Here is a 20,906-nt window from a genome sequence, read left to right on the forward strand (position 1 = left end):
CTTCCAGTTCAGTTAGAGCTAAGTGTAGACGGCAAATGAGCACCCAACACGGTGCCAAGGGAAAGCATCTCTTCCAACAGTAAAGTGGCAGGTTGATGTGAGATGCCTGACTTAATAGAACACCACCTAAGGCTCTAACACTGTTGCTTTTATGTCCACCCTTACTCCCAACGCTATGCCAGCTGCTCACGTGCTCAAACATACAGGCAGCCCACCAGGCCATCCTGGACCTGGAATGCAAGCGGCAGCCTTTTTTCTGCCCCACCCTGAAGTCCTACCTATCCTGGGACGCCCTGGAAGGAAGCCGGATCAATGGGCGGCGCAGAGCTGCGCGTACTCCCCAGCTCTCCTCCAAGAGGCCACACCCAACACAAGGCCCCCATTGTGTCTTGGGGAACAGTAGCCTCACAGTACTCCGGCCGCCCCTCTTACAGAGAAGCGAGCGGCTCTTGACGACCCCAGCCAAGAGCGGGCTTGGGCGGCCGCGCGCAGGGCAGGTGGCAGGAGCGCAGAGGCGCGCGCGCGCTCTAGGGCCGCGCTGGCGCCCCGGGGCCCGCACGCCGGTCTCGCGCGGGCGCCGCCGCACCTGGAGGCGGAGCCAAGCCCCGCGGCCCGCCTGCTCCCGCGCGCGAAGCCCCCTCCCCGCGTCCTTCCCGCCGCGCTGCAGACGCGCGCAGGTGCGTGAGGCCGCGCCCGCCCCGGACCCTGTGGAAGTGGGCCCGCCATGGAGCACATCCGCACGCCCAAGGTTGGTGGCACGGGCGCGGGCGGAAGAGGGAGAGCGGGAGCTGGAGGAGGGATGCTGAGCGGGCGGGAGGCCCGGCTTGCCTGCGGGGCGCTGGCTGAGCCAGCAGCGCGAGCGAGGGAGGAGGCAGCGCTCCAGCATCTCCCGGTTCGCTGTGAGGCTGGGCTTTCTCTTGCTGCCTTACAGGCCTAGCTTTGGCTGCTGCTGGATCTAACCTCTTGTCCTTGAGAGTGCGCATTGCACATAGGGGTGGACGGGAGGGAACCCCGGTTGTCCGTTGAGTAATGGGGCTGCTGATCCGCTGATAAACGCTCCCTTCTAGCCTGGCACTAGGTTGCTGCTGCTCCCCACCCCTTTCGCGCGCCCCCAAATTTTCTCCTGCCTGCTCTGGGCCGTTGAAAGAGAAACAAGCCTTCCTGAGGACAGGTGCCAGCAAACGAGTTCTGTGCAGGTGGATTGAAGGCACTCTGGAAGCTTGTTGAATCTAAGCGTTCAGACCCACCCAGCTCGCCCTTCCGCTTCCCCATCCTCAGGCTATCAGCTGCAGTGGACTTTACACGGAGCGGATGATCCGTATTCGCTGTGGGGGGAATGTTACTACCGGTCCTTCCATCTTCTTGCCTTTTCCGCCAGTTTGGTTCCTTGAGGAGAAGGGTGCAGCTTACAGATTCGTCCACCGGTGTGTTTGAAACAGCGCCAGCTTTTGCCACTCAACAAAAGCGCCTCATCCCTGGCCATTCCAGATAAATAACCCTGGAATCGTTGACCGCTGCACCAAACTTTCCCACTTGTAGTTGCACTACTAATATAATTTAGGGTGAAGACGATGATCGACTTTACCGTCTGATGAAAACTCTAAACTAGTGAAAGAATATATTTCACAGCTAGTTGGCTATCTCTCGTTACCACCACCACAGCGTCCTTGGATTTCCAGGATGATCTCACCCCAAAATCTAGGCCCTTGACAGAGTTAAGGCAAAGTTAGGTCTGTGTGGTCAGAACTTAGGCGGCCCCAGGGATCCCACTCATCCCCCCCCCCCCCCCGCAAAGGGGTGAGGGAGGGGTGGGCATAGCTTTGTTACAAGTCCAGTAAGAAGAATTCATTCCTAGATTCTAGGATGGTTTTTAAGTACCTCTTTGTAGAAGCAGCTTTATGATGATCTCATGTCAGTAGAAGAATAAATCTTTTTTAGTTTGCTAGATAGTGTCCGTTCCAATAGTAAATTTAAGTTGTATTGATTTTGCACTGTGGAATTAAATTGTTGCTTGACTATTGGGAACTTGTAAACATAGAAGAGAGTGCCATAAACCACAAGGTTGGTGACTCAAAGCTTTCAGGATTTAAGTGGTGCTAAATAATTTATTCCGGAATGACCAATTTAACTCATGGAGTCCTTCTCTCCTTGCCAAGGGCATCTTTTCTTTGTCATGATGAAGGGGGCCCTGTGTAAAAATGATGTCAGATGTGAATGTCAAGAGTGATAGAGTGACATGGTACTCGAGACCATGAGGAGTAAAGGCCTTTTCTAGTCTATATTCAAGCTGTGTCCAAAGCCATGTGTGTAAACCTGAGCAGCAAGCGATATTCTACTTATTCTTAAAACTGGTGCTCATAACCACTTCTAAGCAGTACAGTGCCTCAAACCCAAAGTCCCCTTATGTCAAAAATGGGGGGGGGATGGAGAATTATCTGAAATGTCATTGGACTGAGGTCACTGACATTTAGGATAGTGCAGGTGGAAAAAATTAAATACAGAGATTAGGTGGATCAGGTTCGTTTACTCATTCATTTCATTTCACAAGCACTTGAGAACCTTTCATGTGTGAGGCTGAAGCGTCAGGGAGCGTGAAGCATCAGGGAACTCCTGTTTGGATGGGGAGGCATTTGCACATCTGGACAGAGATATATACAAGAGATAGTGGCAGGGAGAGGATGGACGGAGGATCAGCTCTACCGTAAGGGGTGAGGGAAGCCTTCTTAAAGAAGAGTGGAGTCTTTCTCTTTGTTTTTGGGAAGGAGAGAGAGAACGTGTACAAGCAGGGGAGGGGCCGAGAGAGAGGGGGACCGAGGATCTGAAGCGGGCTCTGTCCTGACAGCAGAGAGCTCAATGTGGGGCTCGGACTCACGCCATGAGATCATGACCGAAGCCAAAGTCGGATGCTCAACCGACTGAGCCACCCAGGCGCCCTGAGAAGAGCGGAGTCTTAACATGTAAGGAGTCAAGGAGGACCAGGGGCACTTGAAACAGCTGTCACACAATTGTGTCAATGTGATGTGTTGTAAGATATCGTTACAACCTCAAAGAAGCTGAAACCTTTGGAGTGATGAAGACGAAAACGATGAAATGGTTCCTTAACAGCATCTCTTTTTCCATTTTGCATTTTTAAGCGCCGAACTGATTTTCACAGTATAAATGAAAAATAATAAGACAAGACTACTTACAGAGTATGTGTTTGAAAGTCTATAACTAGTGATAGTTATATTCATCTTATTACTTGCTTCTGGTATGCTCTGGGAGAGCTGAATAGGTAGATTGCCTTAGATTTCATGATTCATGTTTTGAGCTATAAGGATATAAGGATATTCACAAATTTAGTGTATCTGACCCACGGTGGGTTTTGAAGCGATATTTACCAGGTAGGTAGCAGGTTTTTATTTTAAGAGGAAAAGAAATACACGCATGTGTATACATGTGTGTATATACATGTACAGTTGCTTTGCTACTACAATGAAAGTCATTCATTTTTTATAAACTGTATGATACCCATCACAGCCCCTGTGTTCTGCTTCAGTCTCTGGAGTGCAGTTTAAGGAGACAGATGTACATGAATAATCTGGAATACTTTGCACATATTTCTTTCTGTGTGTGTGTGTGCGTGTTTAACTGAAGCCTTTAACAGAGCATATGTTAAGCAGGGTGTTTCTCTCCCACAATGGTTCCTTTGTAGAAAAAAAAAAAGTTTCAAGGACAAGCTAATTTGCAGGTGGGTCAAAGTGTGGACACCAAACCTTATCTGTACTCATCACAGTGAACTTCTGGGTTTCTACTTCACTGGATTTCTTCACCACTCTCAGAGCTTGCTAGTAAGAAAATATCCTGCAAGAAACTGAGGGATAATTTGGGTTCAGTTCTATGAAGAGGCTTCAGGAATCCTGGACATAGCTTGAAGTGTTTTGTAGGATTTCGTTTGGTATTGGATTGAAGCCACTGTGTCTAGAATCCTGGCTAAGTAATCTCTAATTTTTATGCTTTTGTCTTTCTGGAAGACATTTTTTTTTCCACATCAGTAGATTTTAGGTGTAAAATAAAATATGTGATGACCTCCTAAACTGCAAAACTGACCCTGAAAATGTCTTCTCTTTCCACCTCATTTCCCTAGTTTGAACCATTACTAGAACGGCTTCCTAACTGGTCTCTAACTGTCCTGTTTGCTCTTCTCTATCTCCTTCTCCACAGAGAAAGCCTGGTGATGCTTTTATGGCACAAATTGATCATGTTACTTACCCACTGAAATTCTTGGGTAGCTTCCCTTTGTACCCAGTATATAAAGGGAGAATCCTCAGAGTGGCTGGTAAGGTCCTTTGTAGACTGATCCCTAGTAACTTCCCCAGCCTCATTCCGTGATAGTCACTTTCTTATTCACTACCCTACAGTCACAACCAACCTTAGTGGGTTTCTCAAATGTGAGCTCTTTTCTGCCTCGGGACTTTTGCACTGCTATTCTGTCTGGGGGATACACTTAAAAACAAACAAACAAACAAACATTTATTTATTTATTTATTTTTGAGAGACAGATAAAGGCAGAGTATGAGCAGGGGAGGAGCAGAGAGAGAGGGAGACACAGAATTCGAAGCAGGCTCCAGGCTCCGAGCTGTCAGCACAGAGCCTGACATGGGGCTCAAACTCACAAACTGTGAGATCATGACCTGAACCGAACTTGGATGCTCAACTGACCGAGCCACCCAGGCGCCCCTGGGAGGATACACTTTTTAAATTAAAAAAATTTTTTTTATTTCAGAGAGAGAGGTTGGAAAGAGAAAGAGTGAGTGCATACACACAACATTGGTAGAGGGGCAGAGGGAGTGAGAGAGAATCTCAAGCAGGCTCCATGCTTACTGTGGAGCCCGATGCAGGGCTCAATCCCACGACCCTGGGATCATGACCTGAGCTGAAATCAAGAGTCCTCACGAGACCCTCAACTGACTGAGCTACCCAGGTGCCCCTAGGGGATACTCTTATTCTTACTCTTCACCTGGGTAGAACTCATCTTTCTTTTTTTTTAAGTTTATTTATTTCTTTTGGGAGGGGGAGAGAGGATCCCAAGCAGTCTCTGTGCTGTCCTCACAGAGCCCGATGTGGGGCATGATCCCACAAACCGTGATATCATGAGCTGAGCCAAATCCAAGAGTTGGATGCTTAACTGACTGAGCCCCCCAGGTTCCCTTAAAACTCATCTTTCTAGTTTCAGGCTAAATAGAATGTCCTCAGGGAGGTTGTTGCCCAGTACCTTCTCGAAGTCAGGCTTGCTTGTTAGAGTGTATAACCAAACACAGTATTTTACCTTATGCTCCCTGTTTTTAAGTTGTAGGTTTATTTGAGTGATTGTTTAATATCAAGCTCCTCTAGACATTGTTTAATGTCTGGACTAGGAGCCCCATGAAGGTGAGGATCATGTCTTGTTCACCCCTGGATCCACGGCACCTAACACAGTTCCTGGCACCAGTTAAGCACACAGTAAATAAATTGATAACTGAATAATAGGAGGAGTGAGTAACTTTTGGTTTCAGCTCTTCAGTTTTTAGTGTTTGCTTTAGTGATCCAGGCCTCGTGGGTTGTACCCATGACAAGGTACAGTATTAGCTGTAATAGTGTTTAGTACTTGTAGATGTCGGTATATTGTTATACACACTCACACACACATATATATACACACATATAAATGATAGTATTTTTTGATTATATGTAGTTTTAATGAGAGAATCCAAATAACATGAAATTCACCATTTCAGTCATTTTAATTTTTTTTTTTTAGTCTTTATTTATTTTAGAGAGAGAGAGCACAAGCAGGAGAGGAACAGAGAGAGAAGGAGACAAAAAAATCTGAAGCAGGCTCCAGGCTCTGAACAGTGAGCACAGAGCCCGATGCGGGGCTTGAACTCACGAACTGTGAGATCATGACCTGAAGTCAAGTGCTTAACCGGCTGAACCACTTAGGGCCCCACCATTTCAGTCATTTTAAAGTGTACAAATGTTTGTCACTGCATTTACAATATTGTGCAACTATCACCGTTACCTAATTCAGAGCACTTTCATCATCCCCAAAAGAAACCGAGTGCCTGTAGGTATTTAGTCGTTAGTCCCCCAAGCCAACCACTAATCTACTTTTTGTCTCTATTAGGTTTGCTTATTCTGGACATTGCATATAAATGGGGTAAATATAAGACGTGGCCTTTTGTGACTTCTTTCATTTAGCATAATTTTTTCCTATGTTCATTCAAGTCATAGCATGTTATTGATACTTCATTCCCTTTTATTGCAGAATAATATTCCATTATGTGGATATACCACATGCTGTTTATCCAGTCTCCAACTTACGAGCATTTGTTTCTGCTTTGTTGATTATTATGAATAGTGCTGCTATGAACATTCCTATACTTTTTTTTTTGTATATGAAAATAAGTTTTTAAAAAAAATTTGGGTATTGTTGACTCACAACGTTGCATTAGTTTCAGGTGTACAACTTAGTGATTTGACTAGTTTATACGTTATGGTAATGTGTGTTGGCAAGTGTAGCTCCCATCTGTCCTGTAACTGCTCTTGCAGTATCATTGACTGTATTCTTTCTGCTCTGCTTTTAATCCCATGACTTGCTTATTCCATAACTAGAGGCCTGAACCTCCCTCTGCCCTTTACCCATTTTGCCCAACCCCTCACCTCCTGAAAATAAGTTTTTAATTCTCTTGAGTGTATCTCTAGAAGTAGAAATACTGGGTCATAGAGTAATTCTATATTACTTTTTGATGAAATTATGTTTACATCTTATGTATTCATCTCCTGTGATTCCATCAATACAGAATGAACTTCAATAGTAAACAGAACCTAGATACTTTGGAAACAGTTGTTTAGACAGTGCAAATAGATAGGTTTACGTCAAAAAAGAATATAGATTTTAATTGTTACACATTTAAACACTTTCTTAGAGAAACAACATCGTGAGCATGGAATTATATTTCTATCATTCCAATTCCAATTTGTGATAGTATACCCTTTTTACAGAGTTAAAGTATGTTTTTTCTCTCTTACTGAACTTTTTGCCCAGTGTTATCTTAGTGCATATATCTTATAATCAGAACTCACTCACCTACATATTGTTTTTTTTTTTTTTCAATGTTTATTTATTTTTGGGACAGAGAGACAGAGCATGAACAGGGGAGGGGCAGAGAGAGAGAGGGAGACACAGAATCGGAAACAGGCTCCAGGCTCTGAGCCATCAGCCCAGAGCCTGACGCGGGGCTCGAACTCCCGGACCGCGAGATCGTGACCTGGCTGAAGTCGGACGCTTAACCGACTGCGCCACCCAGGCGCCCCTACATATTGTTTTAATGAATGTGTATTACTCATTTGACTATAGCTTGCCTAACCTGTTTCCACTGTTAAGGATTTGGATTTTAAGCCCTTATGAAAATCCCTGGTTTAATTTTCTTTATAGTGCCCAGAATAGAATGTCTTACAGTAGGAACAATCCTATAAGGGTATTACATGATATCTTTCAGTATTTGAAAGATTCTTATATGGCCCAGCGTTTAGGCAAATTCTTTATAGTTTCAGCAGAAACAAAGGGTAGAGATGGCAGAGGAGAAGGTCTTGCTGGATATAGAGAAGTTGTTCCCCACAATTATTCCTGTTTGTACAGAAGAAATTAGTTCATCTTTTCAAGGAAAAGAGGGATCTATACAAAGGACTCTTGGCAGTGAAGATACAGAGATATTTCAGGCATCTGGGAAGAGAATCCTGTTTTTTGTTTTTTTTTTTAAATTATTGAAGTATAGTTGACATACAGCATTATCAGTTTCAAGCGTGTAACATACTGATCCAACATTTATATACATTATGAAGTGATTACCATGATAAGGCTAGTCACCATCTGTCACCCTACAAATTATTACAATGTTATTGACTGTTCCCTATACTGTACTTTATATCCCTGTGAATTTTTGGTACCTGGAAGTTTGTACCTCTTAATCTGCTTCACCTACTTTGCCCATCCACCTTTCTTCCCCTCTGGCAACCACTCATAATTGTGAGTATGTTTGGGTATGTTTATGCTTTGTTTTATTTGTTTGATTTTTAAGATTCCACATATAAGCGAAATCGTATGGTGTTTGTTTTTCTTTGTCTGACTTGTTTCACTTAGCAAAATACCATACTTCTAGGTCCATCCATGTAGTCGCAAATGGCAAGACTTCATTCATTTTTATGACTGGGTGATATTCCATTGTATAAATATACCAAATATTCTTTATCCATTCATCTGTTGATGGATTCTCAGATTGCTTCCATATCTTAGTCATTGTAAATAATACTGTAATGAACAGAGGGACACATCTGTCTTTTGGGATTGGCATTTTTATTTCCTTTGGGTAAATATGCAGTGGTGGAATTACTGGGTAATATGGTAATTCTATCTTTAATTTTTAAAAAAATTTTAACATTTACTTATTTGGGGGGAGGGAAGGCAGAGAGAGAGGGAGACACAGAATCTGAAACAGGCTCCAAGCTCTAAGCTGTCAGCCCAGAGCCCAAATTGTGAGATCATGACCTGAGCTGAAGTTGGACGCTTAACCAACTGAGCCAGACAGGTGCCCCCTTGTTTAATTTTTATTTTATTTTATTTTATTTTTTTAATTTACATCCAAATTAGCATATAGTGCAACAATGATTTCAGGAGTAGATTTCCTTAGTGCCCCTTACCCATTTAGCCCATCCCCCCTCCCACAACCCCTCCAGTAACCCTCTGTTTGTTCTCCATATTTAAGAGTCTCCTATGTTTTGTCCCCCTCGCTGTTTTTATATTATTTTTGTTTCCCTTCCTTGTGTTCATCTGTTTTGTCTCTTAAAGTCCTTATATGAGTGAAGTCATATATTTGTCTTTCTCTGACTAATTTTGCTTAGAATAATACCCTCCAGTTCTATCCATGTAGTTGCAAATGGCAAGATTTCATTCTTTTTGATTGCCAAGTAATACTCCATTGTATATATACACCACCTCTTTTTTATCCATTCATCCATTGATGGACATTTGGGCTCTTTCCATACTTTGGCTATTGTTGATAGTGCTGCTATAAACATGGGGGTGCATGTGTCCCTTTGAAACAACACATCTATATCCCTTAGATAAATACGTAGTAGTGCAATTGCTGGGTCATAGGGTAGTTCTATTTTTAATTTTTTGAGGAACCTCCATACTGGTTTCCAGAGTGGCTGCACCAGCTTGCATTCCCACCAACAATGCAAAAGAGATCCTCTTTCTCTGCATCCTTGCCAACATCTGTTGTTGCCTGAGTTGTTAATGTTAGCCATTCTGACAGGTGTCAGGTAGTATCTCATTGTGGTTTTGATTTGTATTTCCCTGATGATGAGTGATGTGGAGCATTTTTTCATGTGTCAGTTGACCATCTGGATGTCTTCTTTGGAGAAGTGTCTATTCATGTCTTTTGCCCATTACTTCACTGGATGATTTGTTTTTTGGGTGTTGAATTTGATAAGTTCTTCATAGATTTTGGATGCTAACCCTTTATCTGATATGTCATTTGCAAATATCTTCTCCCATTCTGTTGGTTGCCTTTTAGTTTTGCTGATTGTTTCCTTCTCTGTGCAGAAGCTTTTTATTTTGATGAGGTCCCAGTAGTTCATTTTTGCTTTTGTTTCCCTTGCCTCTGGAGACATGTTGAGTAAGAAGTTGCTGTGGGCAAGCTCAAAGAGGTTTTTGCCTGCTTTTGTCTCAAGGATTTTGATAGCTTCCTGTCTTACATTGAGGTCTTTCATCCATTTTGAGTTTATTTTTGTGTATGGTGTAAGAAAGTGGTCTAGGTTCATTCTTCTGCATGTCCCTGTCCAGTTTTCCCAGCACCATTTGCTAAAGAGACTGTCTTTATTCCATTGGATATTCTTTCCTGCTTTATCAAAGATTAGTTGGCCATATGTTTGTGGGTCCATTTCTGGGTTCTCTCTTCTGTTCCATTGACCTGAGTGTCTTCTTGTGCCAGTACCATACTGTCTTGATGATTACAGCTTTGTAGTATAGCTTGAAGTCCAGGATTGTGATGCCTCCTGCTTTGGTTTTCTTTTTCAAGATTGCTTTGGCTATTCAGGGTCTTTTCTGGTTCCATACAAATTTTAGGATTATTTATTCTAGCTCTGTGAAGAATGCTGGTATTATTTTGATAGGGATCCCTAGTTTAATTTTTTGAAGATCCTCATTTTCCATAGTGCCTACACCAGTTTACATTCCCACAGACACTACATGAGGGTTTCCATTTCTGCACATTCTTGCCAACATTTGTCATTTCTTGTCTCTTTTTTTTATATTAGCCACTCTGACAGGTTTGGGGTGATCTCTCATTGTGGTATTGATTATCCTTTCCCTGATAATTAGTGATGTTGAGCATCTTTTCATGTGTCTGTTGGCCATTTGTATGTCTTCTTTGGGAAATGTCTGTTCAGGTCCTCTGCCCATTTTTTAATTAGATTGTTGCAGGGTTTTTTAATGTCAAGTTGAATGAGTTCTGTATATATTTTGTGTATTAGTCCCTTATCAGATATATCATTTGCAAATATCTTCTCCCATTTAGTAGGTGGCCCTTTTGTTTTGTTGATGGTTTCCTTTTCTGTGAAAAAGCTTTTAAGTTTGGTGTAGTCCTATTTATTTTTGATTTTTTTTTTTATCCTTTTCTGTGGAGATCCAAAAAATATTTCTTAGACTGGTCATTGAGTTTACTGCCTGTATTATACTTTATGAGTTTTATGTTTTCAGATCTTATATTGAAGTCTTTAATCCATATTGAGTTTATTTTAGTATATGATGTAAGAAAGTGGTCCAGTTTCTTGCATATATGTGTGGGTTTATTTCTGGACACTGTTCTGTTCCATTGATCTGTGTGTCTGTTTTAGTGCCATTACCATACTGCTTTGATTACTGTATGTTTGTCGGTTAGTTTGAAATCTGGGAGCATGATAGCTCTAGTTTTGTTCTTAAGATTGCTTTGGGTATTTGGGATCTGTTGTGGTTTCATACAAATTTTAGGTTTAGGGATTGTATTGAATCTGTAGATTGCTTTAGGTGATATGGACATTTTAATAATATTGATTCTTCTCATCCATGAGCACAGTAACACTTTCCGTTTATTTGTGTTGTCTTCAATTTCTTTCATCCATGCCTTCTCATTTTCAGAGCATAGGTTTTAAAAAAATTTTTTAATGTTTGTTTATTTTTGAGAGAGAGAGAGAGAGAGAGAGAGCGCGAGCGAGCATGATTGGGGGAGGGGCAGAGAGAGAGGGAGACACAGAATCTGAAGCAGGCTCCAGGCTCCAAGCTGTCAGCACAGAGCCTGATGCTGGGCTCAAACTCACAAACCTTGAGATCATGACCTGAGCCGAAGTTGGATGCTTACAACTGACTGACAGGTGCCCCCAGAGCATAGGTTTTTAAACGCCTTGGTTATATTTATTCCTAGGTATACATTCTTTTTGATGGAATTGTAAATGGGATTGTTTACTTAATTTCTCTTTCTGATACTTTGTTGCTAGTGTAAAGATTTATTAGCAACAGAATAATTTCTGGGTATTAATTTTGTATTCTGCAAATTTACTGATTAGTTCTAATAGTTTTTTTGGTGGGGTCTTTAGAGTTTTCTATATTATGTCATATGCAAATAGTGACACTTTTATTTCCTCCTTACCAACTTGGATGCCTCATTTCTTTAGCTTGTGTGATTGCTGTGGTCACTTGTTCCTGATCTTAGGAGAAAAGCTTTCAGCTTTTCACTGTTGAGTGGGTTTGTTACATATGGTGTTTGTTATGTTGAGGAATGTTCTCTCTATACCCACTTTGTTGAGAGTTTTTATCATAAATGGATGTTGAATTTTGCCAAATGTTTTTTGTTTTTGCATCTACTGAGATGATCATATGATTTTAATCCTTCTTTTTGTTAATGTAGTATATCACATTGATTGATTTGTGCATATTGAACCATTCTTTCAGAATCCCATTTGATTTTGGTATATGATCCTTTTAATGTATTGTTGACTTTGGTTTGGTAATATTTTCTTGAGGATTTTTGTGTTTGTGTTCATCAGGAATATTGGCCTGTAATTTTATTTTTTTTGTAGTGTCTTTGTCTGGATTTGGTATCAGGGTAATGCTGGTCTCACAGACTGAATTTGGAAGTGTTTCTTTCTGTTGTATTTGTTTGGGACTAGTTTGAAAAGGACAGGTGTTACCTCTCCTTTAATATTTGTTAGAATTAACTTGTAAGTCCATATGGACTTTTCTTTATTGGGGTTTTTTTTTATTACCTATTCAGTTAAAAATTTTTTAAGTGTTTATTTTTGAGAGAGAGAGCATGCATGGTCTTTTAGTTCCAGCATGTGAATGGGGGAGGGGTAGAGGAGGGGGGGTGTGTGGCAAAGGATCCAACGCTGGCTTAGTGCTGACAGCAGAGAATCCAGTTCAGGGCTTGAATGGGGGAACCGTGAGATCATGACCAGAACTCAAGTTGGAAGCTTAACGGACTGAGCCACCCAGGTGCGCCTACCTGTTCAATTTTATACTAATATTTGGTCTGTTCAGATTTTCTCTTTCTTCCTGATTTAGTTTGGAAGATTGTGTGCTTCTAGGAATTTATCCATTTCTTTTACCTTCATCCATTTTTTTTCTATGTCCAATTTGTTGGCATATAATTGTTCATGGTGGCCTCGTGTAATCCTTGGTATTTCTATGGTGTCGGTTATAGCTTCTCTTTCATTTCTGATTTCATTTATTTGGGCCCTCTCCGTATTTTTCTTCTTCAATCCGGCTGAAGGTTTTTCAGTTTTGTTATCTTTTTAAAGAACCAGCTCTTAGTTTTGTTGATCTTTTCTGTTGTTTTTAAAGTCTGTGTTTCATTTATTTCCCTTCTCATTTTTATTACTTCCTTCCTTTTACTAACTTTGGGCTTTTTCTTTTTATAGTCCATTGGGTGGAAGTTAGATTGCTTATTTGAGACTTTTCTTATTTCTCGAGGTAGGCCTGTATCACTATCAACTTCCGTCTTAGAAATGCTTTTGCTGCATCCCATAGATTTTGGACCATTGTTTTTCCATTCTCATTTGTCTCAAGGTATTTCTGGATTTCCTCTTTGATCTCGTTGACTCAGTGGTTGTTCAGTAGTAGCGTGTTGTTTGGCCTGTATGTATTTGTAGGGTTTTTTTAGTTTTTTTTTTCTTATAATTAATTTCTAGGTTCATATTGCTGTGGTTGGGAAAAAAATGCTTGATTTCAATCTTCTTAAATTTATTTATTTATTTATTTATTTATTTATTTATTTTAATGTTTATTTATTTTTGAGAGAGAGAGAGTGTGTGAGCGGAGGAGGGTTGAAGAGAGAGGGAGACACAGAATCCAAAGCAGGCTCCAGGCTCTGAGCTGTCAGCACAGAGGCCAACGTGGGGCTCAAACCCTTGAACTGTGAGATCATGACCTGAGTGGAAGTTGGATGCTCAACCGACTGAGCCACCCGGGTGCCCTCAGTCTTTTTAAGTTTACTGACAGTTGTTTTGTGGTCTAACATGGGATCTGTTCTAGAGAATGTTACATGTGCACTTCAAAGGAATGTGTATTTTGCTGTGTTTGAATGGTATATTTTGTATATATAAATCCATCTTGTCAATTATATCATTTACAGACTCTGTTTCCTTATTGTTTTTCTCTCTGGTTGATCTATCCATTGATGTAAGATGAAGTGTTAAAGCCTACAATGTTATTGTATTGCGGTCACTTTCTCCCTCCATATCTGTTACTATTTGCTTTACATATGTAGGTGGTTCTTTGTTGGGTGCATAGATACTTGGAATTGTTAAATCCTCTTGTTGGAGGGATCCCTTTATCATTTTGTAATGCCCTTCTTTGTCTCTTGTTACAGTCTTTGTTTTTAAGTCTGTTTTGTCTCATTCAAGTATTGCTACTCAGGTTTCTTTTCATTCCATTTACGTAGGATGTCTTTTTCCATCCATTCACTTTCAATCTGTGTGTGTCTTTAGGTCTGAAGTGAGTCTCTTGGAGACAGCATATATATGTGTCTTGTTTTTTTTTAATCCATTCAGCCAGTCTGTGTCTTTTGTTGGAGCATTTAGTCCATTTACATTTAACAAATAGTAAGTATTATTATTTTCTAAATGTTTATTTATTTACTTTGAGAGAGAGAGTGCATGTGCACATGTGAACCAGGGAGGGTCAGAGGGAGAGGGAGAGAGAATCCCAAGCAGGGTCCACACTGTCAGCGCAGACCCTTACCTGGGGCTTGAACTCATGAACCATGAGATCATGACCTGAGTTGAAATCAAGAGTTGGATGCTCAATCAACTGAGCCATCTGGGCACCCTACATTTAAAATAATTATTGAGGGGCACCTGGGTGGCTCAGTTGGTTAAGTGTCCAACTCTTGGTTTCAGCTTGGGTCATGATCTCATGGCTCATGGGTTCATGCCCCACATTGGGCTCTGTGCTGACAGCGCAGAACCTGTATGGAATTCTCTCTCTCTCTCTCTCTCTCTCTCTCTCTCCCCTCCCTGCTCATGCTTTCTCTCAAAATAAATAAATAAACATTTAAAAAATTAAAGATAATTATTGATAGGTATGTGTTGATTGCTATTTTTTAGCTATTTTCTGGTGGGTTTTATAGTTCTCCTTTGTTCTAGAATCATGTTTGAATTTCCTCTAAACCAAGTGACCAACTACCCCAATCATACTCCTTATGCAAGGAATTCACTGTGTCCCTTGGCAGTCCATAATGACCATGGACAGCTCTAATCATTAAGAAGTTGTCTTTATATTTAGGAAAAATCTGTTTCACTTCAGTTTTTAGTAATTAGGTTGAGCTCTGTCCCTTGGGATATTGCCCAGTACTTCAACCCGCCTTCGAGAAAATGGCCCTTCAGGTATTTCATTTGATGCTATCTCCCTAATGCTTCCCTCCTACCTAAGTAGTTAGCTTAGCACCACCTATCCTGGCAACCAACCAGTGGCTTCATTTACATCCCTTACCATCTTGGTTACTTTACTCAGTGCTTTACAAACACATGATTATTTCAGGTTTTGTTAAATTGGGAGAGAGTAAAATTTAATAACTATTTTTATACATTTTTTAAAAGCTTATTTATTTTGAGAGAAACAGAGCGTGAGCAGGAGAGAGGCAGAGAAAGACAAGCGAGAGTGAATCCCAAGCAGGCTTCAAGCTCAGCACAGAGACTGATGCGGGCTAGATCTCACAACCATGAGATTGTGACCTGAGCCGGAATCAAGAGTTAGATGCTTAACCAACTGAGCCACCAAGGCGTCTCTAATGACTATTTTTAAATTGTGTGTACCATAGGGCCACATCTCAGTAGCCTTTCAGTAAACGGACTGGAAGAGAACCCTTAAGGTAACTCTACACATTATGCTGTGAAGTCAAGCCTGCCCTGCCTTTTCCTTGAATGATACTCTTACCCTCCTCTTTGTTGAATATAGTCTCATTGGATTTGGTTTATTGCTTAATCCCTTACTCTGTCTTTTGGTCCTGATACACTTCCGCTGTTCTTCTCAGTTTGGTGCCACTGGCGTTTTAACAAGCTTACTCTGTTAGCTCATCCATGCTCTCATCGAGAAAAAACCAGATTAGGTGGATGTGACTTCCTCGTAACTAAAGCCAATTTCCCCCTATCTCCCAGGATCTCAATCCCAATAGCAGATTAACTTGCTCTTTCAGTTTGGTGCCATCTACCATTTGAGAAACTTGTCCTTCATCACTTCTAATAGTTTATCAAAGAACAATGAAGTAGTCTGTGATGATGACTGAGTGAATCCACAGTGTTCCTGCTGATGGATGGTTTCCTTTTCTAGGTTCATACAAAATTCCATTAAAGAAGCAATTTTATTTTTTATTTATTTATTTTTTTTAATTTTTTTTTCAACGTTTATTTATTTTTGGGACAGAGAGAGACAGAGCATGAACCGGGGAGGGTCAGAGAGAGAGGGAGACACAGAATCGGAAACAGGCTCCAGGCTCTGAGCCATCAGCCCAGAGCCCGACGCGGGGCTCGAACTCACGGACCGCCGAGATCGTGACCTGGCTGAAGTCGGACGCTTAACCGACTGCGCCACCCAGGTGCCCCTAAAGAAGCAATTTTAGAGTTTTGCTTTGAATTTATGTCAAACTCACCAACTTATAACTACAGAATTCCATCTGCCCCATTTGAAAATGGTGATCTGATTTGCAAGTGTTCTCTGTGACAGAGATCGATAGAGTCATGAGAAGCTTCTTTCTCTGGGTCATTCACTAGCATGATGCCGTCAGCACTGAATGTTATCTCTTCTTTCGTTTTCGTTCAACAAATAATTTTCAGGTTATAAAAGTATTACTTTTGATTCTATATTAGAATCAATATTAGAATTGACCTAGAAATTAACCACTGTTAAAATTTGAGTGTATTTCCTCCTGCCAGTTTTTCCTTTGCATGAATTCTCAACTTTTTTGTTTGTGTAGAAGTTAAGGATCACCCAGTTCAATTTTGTAGTATGCTTCTTTTACTATATTTTACACTGTATCAGAGAACATAAGAATCCATATTCAATCATTCAGTGTTTATACATAAATGCAAGTACCTACTAGGTAGCTTTCTAATTAGAGGGATACAGACTGTGTGTGCATGTGTATGTGTGTGTGTGATGGAGAAAATTAGATCAAGAAAAATAGTGAAGGGGGAGAGGGTTGTTAGTTTGAGTGAGTTAGGATTGTTATTTTATATATGATAGTAACATGGCCTTCCTGATAAAATGAGATCAGAACAGAGAGCTAAGAAAGCGAGGAAGGAAGCCATCTACATGTGTAAGGAAAGCAGAGGGAACATTCTGGTGCAAAGGTCCTGAAGTAGGACTATGCTTGGAATCTTCAATGCATAGCAGAGAGAGACAGCATAGTCAAAGGCACGGGAGTGGGGTAGTGGGAGATGAGGTTTGACGAGGAGCAATGCAGTGAATGTGCAGACCCTTACTCTGGGTGTGAGAAGATCCAAGGGTAGAATCCGAGCTTTGACTTCCATTTAGCAGGGCTCGGGCATAAGTAAAGTGGGCGGAGGTGGGAGGGTAAGCGAAGATGGCAAGAGGGGACTGGGGTGGGGGGGTAGCAGTGGAGTGAGAATAAATTGGGTATAATAATTTAAGAGTCGCGTGGTGAGGGTTTACTGATGGAGTAGACCAGAGAGCAGAGGAAAAGAGGAGGCGAGGATAATACCAAGGCTGTTGGCCCCGGCACTAAAAACATGAATTGCCGAGATCGGAAGAGGTACAGGAGGAAAACTGGAGATAGCGTGAGAGGGAATCCAGAGGTCAGCTGTGGACATGTTGAGTTTGAGAGTTCTGGGAGGCACACAGAGCATTTCCATACTAAAACCCGGGTACTCCCTTCAAAAACTACAGAATGACAACACAAGAGTGACATACTTTTTATAGGTATTTTATACTTTTTATACTCTTTCTTTTTTACTGTATATATTTTATAAAGGTCTCAAAATCTTTATGAAAGTAATCTGATGAAATGAATTCAGTCATTATATACACATTCTGAACTTTTTCTCATAAAGCATATGTTTGTGTGTTAGGTCTTAGCTCCCTCTGGATTTCATTGTTTTTTTTAAGAACTATTTAATGTTGAGTATTCTATCATATACCATGAACATAAATAATATATTTCTTCGGGGGTGCTGGGTGGCTCAGTTGGTTGAGCGTCTGACTTCAGCTGAAGTCATGATCTCATGGTCTGTGAGTTCAAGCCCTGCATCGGGCTCTGTGCTGACAGCTCAGAGCCTGGAGCCTGCTTCAGATTTTGTGTCTCCCTGTCTCCGTCCCTCCCCTGCCCTCACTCTCTCGCTCTCTCTCTCTCAAAAATGAGTAACTGTTAAAAAAACTAAAACAAAATGTTTACTTTAAATAGTTCAGTCTTTCTTTTTGACTGACTTTGCCAATCACCCATCAAGATGGATGGTAAACAAACGCATTTCTTAGCACGAGAGGAGTGTACTATTTAAAGGTATGCTCGATGCTTCTTTTCTAATAGGAAAGATCGTGTTTTGCTTCACTTCCTCTGGTTCATATGTTTGCATCCATTTTAAACAAATACATTTATAACTTAATAAAAAAACAACTCAATTAAATAGTAGGTGAATAGATGTTTGAATAGACGTTTCTCAAAGAAGTTTCTTATTTATCAATAAGCACATGAAAAGATGCCCAACATCACTGACCATTAGGTATATGCAAATCAGAAGACAGTAGGATACTTCGTAGCCGTTAGAATGGCTGTTGTAAAAATAATGAAAATAACAAGTGTTGGCAAGGATGTGGAGAAATTGGAACCCTTGTGCATGGCTGGAGGGAATGTGTAATGGTGCAGCTGCTGTGGAAAACAATTTGGTGGTTCCTCAAAAAGTTAAACATAGAATTACCATGTCACCCATCAATTCCACTTTTAGCTGTATACCTAAAAGAATTAAAAACAGGAAAATAAACAGATAGTTGTATGCCATGATCATAGATACATTAATCACAATAGCCAAAGAGGAGAAACGATCCATGTGTTCAGTAACTGGTGAATGGGTGAACAGATTACAGAATATACGTAGGATGGAATATTATTCGCCATAAAAGAGAATGAAGTTCTGATGCATTCTGTAAAATGGATGAACATGAACTCTTAAGATGTTTTGCTGAGTGAAATAAGGCAGACAGAAAAGGGGAAAATATTGTATGATTCCATTTATATGAGGTATCTGGAGTGAGAAAATTCTTAGAGACAGAAGTAAAATATAAGTTCCCAGGGTCCAGAAGTCAGGGAAAGTGAGTTACTGCTTAATAGTTACAGAGTTTCTGTTTCAGGTGATGAAAAAGTGTGGTAATAGAGGTGATGGTTATATACCTAGAACGTACTTAATACCGCCGAATGGCACGCTTAAAAAATGGCTGACATGGGGGCACCTGGGTGGCTCAGTCAGTTAAGCGTCCGACTTTGGCTCAGGTCGTGATCTTGTAGCTCCTGAGTTCAAGCCCCAGGTCAGGCTCTGCACTGACAGCTCAGAGCCTGGAGCCTGCTTTGGATTCTGTGTCCCCCCCCTCTCTACCCCTCCCATGCTCATGCTCTGTCTCTCTCTGTCTCATAATAATAAATAAACGTTAAAAAAAAATTTAGAAAGTTGGCTGATATGGTAAATTGTAGGTTATGTGGTTTTGCCACAATAAAGAAGAAAGCAAACAAATTCATTGCCTGACACATACCCTGTGCATTTGTGAACTATTTGTTAACTGAGTGATTGTGGAATGAATGAAGGAAGGCGGGAAGGAATTCCCTCTCTACTTAATTTGGCAAGTGTACGTCAACTATTAGCACGGTAGTGGGAGGCAGCGTGGCTCTCAAGTCAAGTGCCCACAGTTTTAATTCTTATTCTGCCACTTACTTATTGATACATCTTTTTTTTTTTTTTTTTAGTTTTGGCATACGTTTAAAGATGAGAAAGAATTCACATTCACATAATTCAGTCTTTCAAAATGTACAGTCCAGTGCACTTTGTGGCCTTTGTGTAATATTTTTACTGTCTAATTTTGCAACATTTCTATCACCTCCAAGAGAAACTTCATACCCATTAGCCGTCTGTGCCCATATATCTGCCCACACTCCTGGCATCCACAAATCTGCTTTCTGTCCCCGCACGTTTACCTTTGCTGGACATTTTATATAAATGGACTCAGACAGTATGTGGTCCATTGTGACCGGCTTCATTCACTTCGTATATCATTTCCAAGTTTCCCCTGTGTTGTAGCCCATATCTGTATTCCCTTCCTTTTTGTTGCTGGATGATATTCCATTGTATGGAAACACCAACACCCGCATTTCTTTATCCATCAGTTGACAGATATTTGGGTTGTTTCCATTTTTTGATTTTTGGTGAATAAAGCCTCTATGAACAGTCATGTACAAGTGTTTTGTGTGAACATATGTTCCGTTCTCCTATCTACCCAGGATTGGAATGTTGGGGTCATATGGTAACTATGTGTTTGATCTTTTGAGAAACTAACAAATTGTTTTCCAAAGAGGCCGTTTTATAGTCCCAACAGCAACGTGTGAAGGTTCTGATTTCTCCATGTTCTGGTCAACGCTTGTTATTACTGTCTGTCTTTTTGACTATAACTATCCTAATGGGTGTGAAGTGATATCTCCTTGTGATGGTTTTTCATTTCCCTGATGGCAAATGATGTTGAACACCTTTTTGTGTGCTTATGGGCTATTTGTATATCTTCTTTGGAGAGATCTCTATTCAGACCCTTTGCCTTTTTTTTTAATAGCCCTTTTATTTTTTATTTGTTATTTTTTAAAAATTTATTTATTTATTTTTGAGAAAGAGAGATTAGGACAGGGGTAGAGAGAGAGGGAGAGAGAGAATCCCAAGCAGGCTCTGTATTGTCAGCGCATAGCCCGACATGGGTTTCGAACTCATGAACTTTGAGATCATGGCCTGAGCTGAAGTTGGACACTTAACCAACTGAGCCACCCAGGTACCTCAGCCTCTTTGGTTTTTAAAGCAGTTTTAGGTTCACAGCAGTATTGAGCAAAAGGTATAGATTTCCGTATACTTCCTGCCCTGACACATACATACTTTTCCCCATTGTTGACATCTGAGTCAGAGTGGTCCATTTGTCACTACTGATGAATGTATACTGACACATCATTATCACCCAGAGCACGTGGTTTACATTAGGGTTCATTCTTGCTGTTGTACATTTTATGGGTTTGAACAAACTTATAGTGACATGTATCCATCAGTATAGTATCATATGGAGTGGTTTCATTGCCCTGAAAATCCTCTGTGTTCCATTT

At 40.9% G+C, this 20,906-nt stretch overlaps 1 protein-coding gene across 1 annotated transcript in view; it reads left to right on the top strand.

The window, feature by feature from the left end:
• The first annotated feature begins 612 nt into the window (after window positions 1–612).
• MTMR7 (myotubularin related protein 7) overlaps window positions 613–20,906 on the top strand; it is a 107,068-nt gene continuing 86,774 nt past the window's right edge. The window contains exon 1 of the mRNA XM_043560076.1: window positions 613–748. Within this exon, the coding sequence (XP_043416011.1) occupies window positions 725–748 (24 nt within the window). The 5' untranslated portion in view covers window positions 613–724. The remainder of the gene's footprint in view (window positions 749–20,906) is intronic.

This window comes from Prionailurus bengalensis, chromosome B1 (genome assembly GCF_016509475.1).
Source record: "Prionailurus bengalensis isolate Pbe53 chromosome B1, Fcat_Pben_1.1_paternal_pri, whole genome shotgun sequence".
In the NCBI taxonomy this organism is placed as follows: Eukaryota; Metazoa; Chordata; class Mammalia; order Carnivora; family Felidae; genus Prionailurus; species Prionailurus bengalensis.